The sequence below is a fragment of the Ursus maritimus genome, unplaced genomic scaffold (assembly GCF_017311325.1).
Source record: "Ursus maritimus isolate PB19 unplaced genomic scaffold, ASM1731132v1 scaffold_1, whole genome shotgun sequence".
Lineage (NCBI taxonomy): Eukaryota > Metazoa > Chordata > Mammalia > Carnivora > Ursidae > Ursus > Ursus maritimus.
This window is the reverse complement of record NW_024423343.1, coordinates 9,263,639-9,277,631: the sequence shown is the minus strand read 5'-3', so window position 1 is coordinate 9,277,631 and position 13,993 is coordinate 9,263,639. Positions and strand designations below refer to the sequence as shown.

At 45.4% G+C, this 13,993-nt stretch overlaps 1 protein-coding gene across 1 annotated transcript in view; it reads right to left on the bottom strand.

Moving 5' to 3' along the window:
* The window catches only part of SP110 (SP110 nuclear body protein), a 38,460-nt gene that overhangs the window by 17,212 nt on the left and 7,255 nt on the right, over positions 1 to 13,993 (bottom strand). Inside the window, 8 exon segments of the mRNA XM_040639330.1 lie at positions 469 to 534; positions 3,114 to 3,167; positions 4,262 to 4,342; positions 6,243 to 6,392; positions 8,314 to 8,382; positions 10,423 to 10,500; positions 12,861 to 12,936; positions 13,270 to 13,523. Coding sequence (XP_040495264.1) covers positions 469 to 534; positions 3,114 to 3,167; positions 4,262 to 4,342; positions 6,243 to 6,392; positions 8,314 to 8,382; positions 10,423 to 10,500; positions 12,861 to 12,936; positions 13,270 to 13,523 — 828 coding nt within the window.

Sequence of the window (13,993 nt, the reverse complement as noted above, 5' to 3'; positions counted from 1 at the left end):
TTTTTGTTTCCTATACTGCGAATAATGGAATTCTCATGCATGGAGTAGACACAGGATAAGCAGGCATGAGTCAGTTCAGGTGGTTTTGAATGCCGAGTGACTCCAAATCTAACTCCAGTTTGATGTTGGGAGTCTGAATTCTGCCTGCCCATTAAGACTTGCTTTGTCTATTCATCCTGTCTCTTCAGCCAGACTAGACACAGTCCTAATCTCAAAACTGTCTGACACCTCCTGTCCAGTTCCACCCTATTCCTCCCAAAGAAAAGAAGTCTGCTGGAACCAACATGATATCTGGGTTCTCTTTCTTTTGTGAGGAGAGGTCCTTTAAGAGGGTGGTCTAGGGGACAAGGATGGGACTGGCTGTGCTCCAGGGATACCCAGATGGCCATGTGGCTGGAGAGGAGGCCATGCTGGTCATCCAGGTAAGGACCCTGATGAACAAAGGAATAATACATTCTTCTTGCTTACTTCTTGGGAGCTTTTTTTCCTGTCTTCTTTTTGAAGATGGCAGGTTATATTGTTCTATCCTCTTTCCTAAAACAGAAAAAAAAAATCATCTCTTATGGCTATAAATATTGATCTAGAAGCTTGAGATGTCAATACTTTATAAATAAATTTATGTTAAAAAAAGTACTTCATTTTAGTTGGAAATAAAAAAGGATTGAACAAAGAAGTAATAGATACACCAAATTATCAACATTTAAAATATGCCATTTAAAAAATAAATAAAATAAAATATGCCATTTTTTTTCAAGTTAACCTGTTTTTCAAGAGTAGAAGAAAATAGAGACATTGTTATAAGCCACATATAAGAGACTTACTTAGCTAAAACTCAAGGGCAAAAATCATAAAAGTAAAAGGTGATTAGATTTGACTGTTTTTATTTTTTTTTAAAGATTTTATTTATTTGACAGAGAGAGACAGCCAGCGAGAGAGGGAACACAAGCAGGGGGAGTGGGAGAGGAAGAAGCAGGCTCACAGCAGAGGACCCTGATGTGGGGCTTGATCCCAGAACACCGGGATCACGCCCTGAGCTGAAGGCAGACGCTTAATGACTGCGCCACCCAGGCGCCCCAGATTTGACTGTTTAAAAAATAAAAAATCCCCACACTTCAAAAGACATCCTTATAATATTGAGACAAAAACTGAGGATTATTGCAGTATATATAAAATATAGAGGGTTATTATTCTTACTAGATAAAGCAAAAGAAGAATAGAACACCAGGAAAATAGGAGAGAACATTAGTTGAAAATAGAGAGGTAAGACAAATGACACGTTTATTCAAAAACTGTCTTTAGACAACAAATCATAAAAAAACGTATTGTTTGGTTAGGGATTCCCATTTTTTAAAAGGTTTCGTCCTACTTAATGTTGATGAGGATGTCGAAAATGAGCACTCCTCTATTATCAAAGGGAGCGCAAACAATCCCATTTTCTGAAGAATGATTTTCTTACATAGACAAAATCAGTGCTGTTCAGACTCCAACCCGTAATCTCACACTTAGAAATTAATTCTGAGGAAATTATTGGACACGTGTGCAAAGGTACACACACAAACACGATTTCTATTTTCTTTTTTTTTTTTTAAAGATTTTATTTATTTATTCGACAGAGATAGAGACAGCTAGCAAGAGAGGGAACACAAGCAGGGGGAGTGGGAGAGGAAGAAGCAGGCTCATAGCGGAAGAGCCCGATGTGGGGCTCGATCCCAGATCACCGGGATCACGCCCTGAGCTGAAGGCAGACGCTTAACCGCTGTGCCACCCAGGCGCCCCTGATTTCTATTTTCATATAAAAATCGGCGATACCCTAACTGTCCATCATATATAAACTAAATTGCTAATTATACAATAATGTGCTGTATAACCAAAAGAAAAACAGATAACACTGATATGCAGATATGTGTATTATATACACAACGAAAAAACTGTTTATAGATCATTAGTATGAGCTTCTATGTATATAGAATGAGATAAATGTATGCATATTTCTAAGGTATAAAGTGGGGGAAACAAATGAAATAGGAGTTTCACTTCCTGATTAATAGCTTCCCGTACAGATTCTGTGGATTTCATTGGGAACATTGTATCACACAGGCCAGGAGAGGCTTATGCTGCACATTTTGGTGGCTTCATGTGGACAGCGCATGTCTCAGTCACACAGTGTCCCCCCCCCTTGCAGGACGTGGAGTCTCCCAGCAGCCTTTGCGGTGGTGCTGAGACCCACGCTGCCGTGGCCTTCTGGCACCTCCCTCTTCCACATACTTCTGCAATCAGGGGAAGGGGGTGCAGACAGCTGCACAGTGCTCTTCTGTGTTTTGACTCAGAAGTGACGCTTGCACCAGCTCATTGGCCAGACCCGTGATCACGGCCCTTCTCCTGCAAGGAGCTGGGAAATGCAGCGTCGGGGCAGGGAAGAGAACTGGAAATGGTGAGCGCTAGTAACGCTCACCACCACGGTGCGCAGGGCAGGGACTGCTGGTTAATCGACTTCCTCTGGTCTCACTTTTCTTTGCTAATCAAGCTGCCTGACTTCGAGCTGGATACCTGTCCTTCGAGAATAAAAATGACATTTCCCAGCCTCCTTTGCAGTCAGGTGTAGTCAGGTCACTCATAGCCAGGAAATGGTAACAGAATGTCTAAATGCAACCTGCAGATAGCGTCCTTCAATGGAGGAGACATGCGCCCCTAGACCTTGCCTCTCCTTTGGTGGGACTGCAGACCCGCTGGCTGGACCCCCTGAGGGGATGCCACATCCCGAGGATGGTGGTGCAATTCCTAATGAGTTTGCGATTCTAGGCGCATGATGCCAGCCCTGACCGCCTACCTCCACACAGGAGAGAGAAGTAAGATCTCTTATTTCAGCCATTGGTTTTTGAGGGGAAGGGCAGTTCTTGTCCCACACAGCAAGCTAATCCTAATGACAGCTTCATATTGCTTTTGGAGTGTGGAAGATTTTCTATGTTGAAAAAAAGTAAATAAATCACTGTTTTAAAAAGCACAAATCTTTTTATGGTCTAGGATGTCTTTTGCAGCCTGGAAGAGCGTTAACGACCCAAAAAAGTAACATCGAATCCACCCTAACAGAGACCAAATAGGTTCTTTACACTTACGCTTTTCCCCAGGAGATTTTCCCGAAGATGGTTTATTTCCATTATTTGTTGGATCTAGAAAGTAATTAGAAAGAAAGTCATTTTAAACAGGCTTTAAACTTTGTGACCACCTCGTTTCAGATAATACTGAGTTGGCAAAGCTTTGACAGTATTATTTCGGTCCCTTCCCTTATCATGGGGAACGATGGGGTCTGAAGAGGGCTCTAGGGGACCAAGGTGCTTGTCCTGTTACACCATCCTTTATCCACGGGATCTTGGAAAAACTCACTCATCCTTTACATGTCTCAATCTTATCTGTAAAATTTGAATTCATTATTCAATCTTCTCCAAAGATTGTTGTAAAAATAAAATGAAATATCCATGAGAAAATTTGCAAAATGACTCTATAAGTTAGTGCAATGCGGGAGAAACTATTAAAACGATCATTTGTATGTCAAGGTGGTCAAATTTAACCCATTCTTTCTAACAACAAATACTTGTCATTTGAGAGTTGCGTTCTGTGAATTTGTGACACAATGACTGCATTGCCAACAAAAAGAAGAATGTTCGTATTTTTCTCCCCGTCTGAGGATAGCGGGAGCAGATGCACAATGGTGGAGGTGGTGAGGGCAGAGGCACCTGTCCGCGCAGGCCCACTGTGATCTCAGCTGCACTGCTCAGGTGGTTATAGTGCTCATTTGTGCTTGGGATGTGCTGTTCTCCTCCCAATTCTTCCAGAAAGGTCAAATGAGAAACACGGAAATTCAGATCTTAGGAAAAATGTTGTTCCATGGCCTGGGCACTTTTAATAGAGTACCATGAATGTATTTAGAACACATTCAGCACGAGTGGTATTGCCCCGATGCAGAAAAATTGGTTTGGGGATTGGGGTGGGAAATTTTACTCTTTTCATGTATGAAGTATATAGATAGATATTTATTCCTCCTCAAGATAATTATCTATCTATCTAAACGTAAATGGATATATAATATATGTGTGGTATTAAAATAGCATAGGTTGTGTTTATGATTAGGAAAAAATATCTAAGAGGGCTCCTCAGGGCAGTGATAATGGAAAAAAGGGTTGAGAAACACTGGTTTAGAGCCAAACAGTTCCGATTTGGGCTCCTGGGGACTGCACGCTGAGACTCAGCGATCCCTCCTCTTTACCATGCAGGATGCTTGGGGGTGTGCTGGGCGGCTCCTGGGGGCTCTTTTCTTCATTCATTTCTGAAGAGTCATCACTGATTTCTGAAAAAAGAAAAGATATTTCTTTCAGATCTGAGAAAATGCCCCCTGGAAAATTCCATAGGATTCTCCTGAGGTCCCAGGAGAGACTTTTTGCAGGGAAGGCAGGAGGTTCCAGGTCTTTCTTGAGCCTCCATAACCCTTCCTGAGAACGATTCTACGCCTGGGTCCATCTGCCACTCTGGGGAGCAGCAGAGTAAGGCTGGACAGCAGAGCGTCCTCTACCAAGGGAGATGTCCAGCGAGGGGCAGTCATCTGAGCCCCGAGACCAGAGGCTCAAAGTGAGGTCGTGAATCCCTGGGGTACCCCAGAAACCCTTTCAGGAGATCTTTGAGGTTAAAATTGGTTCCCAACTAAGATGTTCTTTGCCTTTTCACTATGTTGACATGTGCTCACACGGAGCAAGAGTCATGGCCGGGAGAGCTTCTGGTGCCCTAGCACAAATCAAACAGTGCCCCTAAAGCTTGCAGTCCTCCCTGCCACAGACCATTAAAAAAAAAAAAAAAAAAAAAAAAAAAAAAAAAAAGCCAGTTTCACTTAAGAATGTTCTTCATGAACCAATTAAAATGATTAACTTTATTAAATTTCTACCCTTGACTAAACATCTTTTTTTTAAAGGATTTTATTTATTTATTTGAGATAGAGAGAGAGCAGGAAGGAGAGGGAGAGAGAATCTGAAGCAGACTCCCCACTGAGCACAGAGGCCGATGTGGGGCTGGATCCCGCGACTGAGATCACAACCTGAGCCACAACCAAGAGTCAAGAGTCGGATGCTTAAATGACTGAGCCCCCCCCGGCGCCCCCGAGTATACATCTTTTTAATAGTCTATGTGGAAAACTGGGGAGTTCGTATAAAGCAGTTCGCTACATCCTGAAGCATGAATGTCTCGAGAAAAATACTTGTGCGATTGAGCTGCAAACTCACTGTAGGATTCAGTGAACTGATTTTCCAAATGTCCAAGATATTATAAAATCCTATGTAAGTAGATCACTTAAAATGCAAGACAGCATAATGCATTGTATTGCAACAGAGTATAAAAAGTAAATTTTTTAAAAAAAATTTATTTTACTTTATTTTAATTCAATTGATTACCATAGAGCGCATTATTAGTTTCAGAGGCGTACAAGAAGTTAATTGATATGGTCTCAGTGCTATGTCACCACTAACCTTTAAGAAACCATCCCTTCTTGACTTTGGGTGAAATATCAAAGACGAACATACACAGTTTTCTCAAAAACCTGCCAAAATACTCCACCCTTTTGAACTACAGATCTTCGTGAGCTGGATTATCTTCCTGTCCTTCCACCCAAGCGATGTATCCCAACCCATCAAACACAGAAGCGCCTATACGAAGCCAGCCGTCTCTGATTAAGCTAGACGGTAAGAGGTTTGTAAACATGTAAAATGGTGCCAGTCTTCTCCCCGTTTTTGTATTTGGAAAATATATTTGTTTTTCATAAGAATATGTTATTTATGTTAACAGGTAGTTGGTATATTACTGTTACTTTTAAATGGATTAACACGTAAATATTTTTGAACGATGAGTTTTAATTCCTAATGAAGTACATATAGATGAATATACACGACAGAAACAAAAGGTCTTTAGGGTCCTCCATAATTCTGAAGAGTGTGAAGAAGTCTTGGGACCAAAAAGTTTGAGAGCTGCTGCCTAAGGTCACAGCTGAGGTCAGCTATGCCGTGTGGACGGAGCCGTTTCTGCACAAAATCTTCTCGGGTGCAGCAGATCTTTGTTCCCTCTTGTCACACACCCCTCACCACCTTTCTCCACACTTCTCCCTCCTTCTACTGTCACCTTTCCACATCCCCCTAATGCGGTGCCTGCTCTGTGGGAGACCCTCCCACCCTGAGCGTTCAAATGGCAGATTCTGTCCCCGGCCTTACCCTCTGGTCCAGCGGTTTGGGCACGTTCAGTCTTTGCCTTTTGGACCCTTGTCATGGCATTTGACTTCCTAGGTGAATCGTCCTTCCTTTGAGTTGCCTGAGCCACCCCTTGGAGCTTCTCTTGGCTTTTGTGCTGAGGTGAGGTTCTCCCTGGGTGAGATAGTGGAGAGTTTGTGAATAGTTTTCACTGGGGTGCCCAGAAAGCCCCTCCTCCCCCTCCCACGCCGCCAGCCCCCACACTTTGAGATCTCTGTGCTCCTGGGCCTTGTTTTCCTCCTGCTAGTTCTCTGTAATTATATATTTTTGCTGGTGTGCCCCTTTCTTTCTCCCTTAGACTCACCAACTGTCTCGCCCCTGCACAAACTGTTGAAATTAATCAGACTCCCAGAGCAGTGGAATTTCCTTCCTGGGCCCTGTCGTATGACACCTTCATCCTGGAGGCGGCCACATCTGAGTAAAAATAGCCAAGTGGCACAGGAGGAGTGTTATAAAGTACCTCTCCAGGTTCCTGAGGGCCTAGGTGTGGATCAGGAGGGATCCAAGAGTCCCTAGGTGTCTCTAGTGGGGAGAGTGCAAGGTATCAAAGAATTGAGGTGCCTCGTGACGGAGTGAAAGTCTGGAACAAAGAGGATTTGCAAGGGGTTGTCAAGGTTAGGGTTCTCTTTCCCACGGTCCTGGATGCCTTCATTTTGCCAAGGACTTATATTTATGTCTTTGGATCTGATTTTTTATTGAGTGCCAGAGTGGCATATTGTGGGGAAATTAAACTCCCTTGATTTCTCAGTGCTTCTGTAAAAAGCCCTAGCCTCCGGAGACATAGAAATAAATACAGAATAAAGATAGGGATGCTTGCTTTCACTTCCCTAGAAATATTTTGCTTTTCACATACCATGAGAATGAGATCTGTAGCCAGTAAATTGCTGTCTGATCTAAAAGGAAAATAAAACTTCTCATCTCCTGAGATTGCCAAATGCCTACAGCAGGGCTAGCTTCCTAGGTTCAGGTCCCAGAGTACCAGGATTACTGAGCCCTCCCTCCGTAGGTATTCACACATCAAAATGGATGAGGCCCAGAATTTGAAGACATCTTCAGTAAAAGCTGGAGACCCCTGGGCTTTCTCTGCCTCTTGGAAAGAGGCATTTAAATTCCAAAAGATTAGGGTGAGGCTGCAGGATTGTTTCACTCTTATCTCAAAGCAGCAAAGTTTGTTTTTTGTTTTTGTTTTTTTCCTTCTCCTTTCAGGAGGGGAAGAAAATGGCTGTCCTTGTCCTATCTGTAAACAGAAAATCCATCATTCTCTGTCCCTTGTCTATGGGATATCATCTGCCGTCTCAGAAAGATTCCATTAGCTCTCTTCTGCCCATGGGTCTGCATGTGGGGGTAGATGCTGTGCTGTTACTGTGGCTATTGAGCTGGTTGTGCTATCAGTGAGGAATTCTCTCCCTGATCCAGGTGCCTGGGGTTCCTGCAGCGGTCACATACATAAAGGATGTGCCTATGCAAGTGGGTTACCATCTCAGACGCTTCACAATTTTTGACAAAGCACTTAACCTAGCATGGCACAAGGGCACAGATAGCTAGCAGAAACTTGAAATGGACAGGTCAAAAATGGAAAATTCTGAAATTTCTCCCCCAATTATTTGCATCTTCTCTAAGCAACATATGCCACCATTCACCCGGCCATTCAAGCCAGATACTGAAGAGCAAGACTTGATTTCTCTCTCCTCCCCAGCTTCCAATTTATCAAGGTCTATCAACTCTACCACCAAGTTGGTCTTGAACTGGCCCTCCTCTCCACCTCCACTGCCAGATCTGAATGCAGAGTTCTATCAGCTTGCATGCCATCTGCCCCCCAAATGGTTGCCCTGCTTCTTCTTTTCTTTTTCCAATTCATTCTTTACACGGCCCCAAAATTGTTCTTGTCAAACGCAAAATGGGATCATGTCATTTCACTGATTAGATCTCTTCAATGTCTCCTCATTTCATTAGAATAAAATTCAACTTCCCGCAGCTTGACCTACAAGCATGAGCTGTCTGTGGCCTCTGATCTCCTCTTGTTCTCTCATCTTACCTTTTGGGAGCCTTTTTTTCTGGTGTCTCTTTTTTGGAGTTGACCAGATACTTCTTTTTCTTTTCTTTCCTAAAAAGAAAGGGTACACATCATCTTTTCATGGCTACAAACATAGACCTGTCAACTTTACACGTCAACAATGTTCAGCTCTCACTTTTGGTCTTCAAACCATACTGGTGAGGAGGTCATTGGTGACTTTACTTGATGCTGCTTCGTGGAGTAATGAGGGAGAAAAATTCTAACATAGTGGAGGAGAGAGGGACACAAAGAGATGGGGACAACGAATTTAGCTAACTCGTTTCCAGCAGTTTGGTTGTAAAATGGAGGAGAGAGCTATGGAAGCTGGCGAGGTGAGCTGAGGACCAAGAGGAAGCTCTTCTTATGGGCTGTGATAGGCTTGGGCAGTGGCTGAATGCAGATCCTGTGACAGGGAGGTGCTGAATTCTCAGGAGAGAGAACAGATCATGGACCCCATCAGGCAAGGTATAAGGATTGTTGCAGAGAGAAAGGGGGAACCGGAGAGGAGGGGCCAGAGGCACTTAGAGCTTGCTGGTAGGTAGCAGGAAGTGAGGGTAGTCCTTCCAGGTGCCTTTCTACGAAATAGGAGGAAAAGTAATCTGTTAAGAAAAAGGAGGCTGTGAGGGGGTCAGCAGTTTGAAGAAAAAGCTCAGGGTTGGAAAGGATCATTGCAAGAAGTGGAATTGTCATACAGTGTGGGAGGACCATTAATGCTGGACTCATGAAGACACAGCCTATGTGTCCTGCCTGCTGTGTGGCTCTCCCCCTCGGACGTAGTGTGCAGAAAGCAGATAATGGGTCCCTCTAAGACCTGCCAGAGGGTTCTAGGAAAAGACAGAGAGAGGCAAGGCAGATTAAGATATCAGCAAGAGGTTATCGAAGCGATGGTTTGTGGACTCTAACCTGGTATGAAGGAGTATGAAGAGAGGCATATGATGCACCAGAAAAGAGAAAGGCCAGTGGACTGGTCACCCAAGTGAGGTTGAAGGACAGCTCCAGGGGGAGCAAATTGTATAAGGAAGAAACCAGGCAGGGATACTTTCAAATTAATTTTTTAAAAAGATTTTATTTGTTTATTTGAGAGAGAGAGAACGCACATGCGAGCTGGGGGAGGACCAGAGAGAGAGGGATCGCAGACTGCACAGAGTGTGGAGCCCGATGCGGGCCTTGATACCACAACCCTGAAATCATGACCTGAGCCCAAATCAAGAGTCAGAGGCTTAACTGACTGAGCCACCCAGGGGACCCTCGAATTAATTTTTTCAGATCGGGCTGGGTAGGAGAGCTCAGAGATTGAACAATGGCTGTAGAAGGAGCAGACTTCAAGGACTGGATGTCAAGAAAGAGAATTCTGAAATTAGTTATTGGAAGGCCAAGCGGGCTTCAACGATGAGAACGCTGATGGGTTGCCTTTGGGTGCAGGAGGCCAAGAATCGGTGCAGGAAAAAGTCACTGGAAAAGAACTGAGGATGGATCTGAGGGCCTGTTATCCCCGTGTACCTTGAAGGTGTCCAGGATGGTGGCAGGACTTGAACTGACAGAAAAATTCTAAGTCAGCCTCTGAGTTGTGCTAAGTCATTGGGGACAAGTCAAGGATGATCGTGATGAAGGAGGGAGCATTTCATCTGAACGGTTCAGCCTCAAAGTAGAGGATGCAGGAACAAGGGGCTGGCCAGGGATGGTGGGCAGCAAGCAGTGGACGTCCTCCCTGCCTTCCTCCATGAGTGATAGCAGAGAGTATGCAGCCCTGTCTTAAAAGAAAGCAGTGTCCTCTCAGGGGAACCCGCTTTCGTTAAGAGGGAGGTACGACTAACCCTCCAAGAAGTTGTGGGTAAAGGAGACTGTGATGATTTCAGAGCAGGTGTTTGCAAGAGGTGCATATCTCAATGGCCATCAGTGCCTTCTGGCTTCCCTACAATCTTCGTGAAGGGTTTCAAGGAAGACGCAGTGAGTGGGGGCTGCAGAGACAAGCTGTAATGAGCGTCATGACTACAATCACATGGTGGGTGCTTCTGACAAAACGGGAAAAGCAGAAAGCAGCTCCAAATTCACGCTCCCGACGTCTGCAGGAGAAAGACAACCCTTCCTTACCTTTCTTTTTGGCAGGTGTGCTGGATGCCTCCTGGAGCTCCTCGGGGTCATTTGGTTCAGGAGAGTCATCGTTCATCACTAACAAAGGAAAGAGAATTTGGGTCAGCGCTTGGAACAGGCGGAAGGAAAAGTCCCGAGGGAACTGAGGGGAGGGCAGGAGGGAGCGGGTCTGCCAGCCCGGGGGCTCCCTGGCTCTGCCTTGATTTGATCAGTTTGTGGTTAGCGTTCCCTGCGTGGCCATCCTGGTGAAGTAGGAACAATCGCCCCACAGAGGAGGGCTCAGTGTGACCCGTTCCGAGAGGCTCCCCTTCCTCAGTAGAAGAGAGGAACAAGGGCTCTCAGCCACCCTCACACCGGGAACGAGGCTGCGAGCGGGGTGAGGGCTGACCTTGACTTCTGGTGGCTTCGATGAAGGGGGATGTCTTCACCATGGGAAAAATACACGTTATTGCTCAGAGGTCTGTGAACAGATATTTTTGAACCCCTCTCTTTGTCATTATTTCACCTTGAACAATAGTGAAGGAAGCTAAGTGCCTTACATACTTCTGTGTACAAGGACCAAGAAAGCAGGAGCTAGCCTCTACTTGGCTAGCACGGGTTAATAGCAAATACATACAAAGTTCTAGTTTTTGCGGCACGAAGAAGACAGAAGGGCTCAAAGCCGTTATAAATCTCAAGTGAGACCGCTTCCTTCTTCTTGCTTGCACGGTGCTAAGAGGTCAGTCTCAAATTTCGGCCTGCTCAAGAACAGGTCATGGAGGCAGATGGCAAGCAGTCATGAGACATTTTAAATAATCTGTTGCATTTCAAATTATTTTAATTCTATCAACTCTTAAAAATCGAAGTGATATAGAAACTACTAGGGTGAAGGTGAAACTTCCCACAGTCAGGGTGGGGGCTGGGAAAAAGAACCATGTGGGCCACACAGTTTTTGTTTGCTTTGTATTTGTTTGGAGTAGTTTTGAGCTTTACCTTATCGCAGTGACCTCAGAGTGTCGGTGAGTACAGAGCTCTGCTCGGACTCGGGCCCCTGTCCTTTCCCCAGGGTTCCTGCCACCAGCCCTCATGGTGATGAATGTTCTCACTTAGCAGACCTCCTAGTGACGTTTGCAGCCCAGGCCCCGTGGGTGGTAGTGGGGCTCCTGCCCCTCATCTTCGGTGCCCCCGCTCCAAGTCTACCCTTCCCAGACTCGTCTCCCTTGTCCTCCCCAGGGTCTCTGGCGTGTCTGAGCTCCCGAAGGCTGGGTGCACAGCACGAAGATGGTGGTCTAGAGTGGCAAGGAGAGCCCCATCTCAAGAAGATCCAGATGGCCTCTCCTCTCGGTAGACATGGAAAGTAAGCAAGCTACAGTTTCTACATCAAGATTACCTGGCACGGGGCCTGGTGGGGGCATCTCTTGAGCATTTCTTTATCATTTATTTGGGGGCTCAGGTTGTTACCGGACACTGAGCAGAGGAAGAAGAGGAATTTCAGATCCCAGAACCAGCGAACAGGGACCAGAGGGGGAGAAATAACACCCGTCTATTCCAGCCAGTAAAAACGAAGGAGCCAACGGAACACCAAGGCCCAGCAAGGGTGGGATAGAGGGGGAGAGTCAGCTATCATTTCCTTTCAACTAGCTGCTTACTAATTTTCTTCTACTTTATTATTTTTTAAAATCTTAATTCTAGTGTAGTTAACATACAGCATTATATTAGTTTCGGGTGTAGGATACAGTAATTCACTACTTACTAATTTAATAATTTAATTTTTTCTTTCTTTCGGTAATCTAGAGGATGGACTCTTCCACTGCTATTGGCTTCATGATCATGTTAACCTTGTGTGGTTGGCGAGTATTAGAGGAGTGAAGGAAACATCTGGACCAAAGAGGGCCCTTTATGCTCAGTATTGGAGAATCCACGATACCATTTTTGACCGCACCCGATAAAACTCCGTGGTTACATTCGATGCAATCAAAGTCCTTAATAATGATGGTTGGGAGAGATAAGAAACACAATTTTGGAAGCTAAATCTTTCAACGTTTTAGCAGCTCTTTCAACCAGCAGATCTTTCAACATTTTATCATCTTTTCTAATAATTTCGATAACATTACTCTTAGAATCCAAACTACATAAAAATGAATATGATTGGAACTGAAAGGCCCCTGCAATCAGAGGGTGAGTAGTTGAGTAAGGGTCACAGAGGGGTGTATTGCGCAAGCTACGTGTCCGTTCTGAACACTGTTATTAGTTGGAGATCACGGCGTCGAACCGGTGTGGAGGCATCCCTGACAAGATGTCCTGTGCAGAGCTGGGGCTTCAGTCCCCCTGTTTCTTTTTCTTTGTCACACCCAGTTCTTTTTCCTCGGGCTTCCGCCACAAGCCTCTGGGTTGGCAGGGGCATGTTTGGCCCGCACACCCACTTTGAACTAGACTGAGTCAGCCCCGAGCAGTATTACCTCGCACGGTGTCGGAGGGCGTGCCGGGCGTCCCATGTGAGTCTTCGTCATCATTTATTTGGGATGTTAAATTGCCGTTGGTATTTGAAGGGAGGAAGAAAAATGATTACAGGATACAGGGACAGAGTGTCAGGGAGGAAAGCAAAAGGTAAAAGCACCCAGGACAGAAGCACCAATACCCTAGGGCAGAGAGTTGGGCTGTTCCAGGGGTGGGAAGCAGGTGTTTGGGCTCTAGGCTTTCCCCAAGCCCCTGGCAGTGCCCATAGTCCTTCTTGGAGAAGTCTGTGTGGTAGGTGGGCACATGGGATGGACCAGATTAACAAAAAGGTGGGACCCTGGGCTTCTAGACATGACCACAGGTACCCTAGGCTGGGAAGGCACAGGTGTTGGACAAAGTCTTCCTCTTACCTGGAGTGATGCTTTCTTCCTGGGTGGCTCTGGGGAGAGTCACGGCAGGGTCAGAAGGGCTGGATGGTTCTCCCACGATCTCAGCGCTGTGCTGTGTGGATGTGCCGGGCTCCGTGATACTGGGTGCATGGGGTGGGTGGCTCTGGGGTGGGGGCAGCGGCAGCAGCATCTGGAGGGAACACCCTTCTGCTGGGTTGGCTGGGGCTTCGAGGAGAGTCGGCACAGCTCTGCTCCATCCTCCGCAGCAATTGACAACTGGGATTGGTGAAGGAACACACATCAACATCCTGGCTACTCAGAATTATTAGGGAATTTCTTTGTACAGGACTTCCGAAGGGTTGGGGGCATGGAGTGATTCATCCTCCTCCAGGTGTAGAGAATCGAGTCATCACCAGCATCATCCATTTGTGGCCCTTTCCTATTAGACCTCTGGTCTAATACCAAAGTCATTTCACACATAAAGCTGAGTTTGACTTTGTACTCAGGGATTTATTTTTCTTTAGTTTTTCTTTAATTTGGTTTCAGAATTTAGACAATTTTGTATGAGGTTATAATTTTAATATAATGTTTTACTAAATAAATGCATCACACCTCCCAGTAGTAAATAAGATAAAATGTAAATTCCTTCACATGGTGCATCCTTTCTACTCCGGTTTCTGCTCCTTTCTGCAGAACGAGCTTCTGTGCCTCCCTGCCTCGCACCCTGGGATGGGCCACACCAAGCT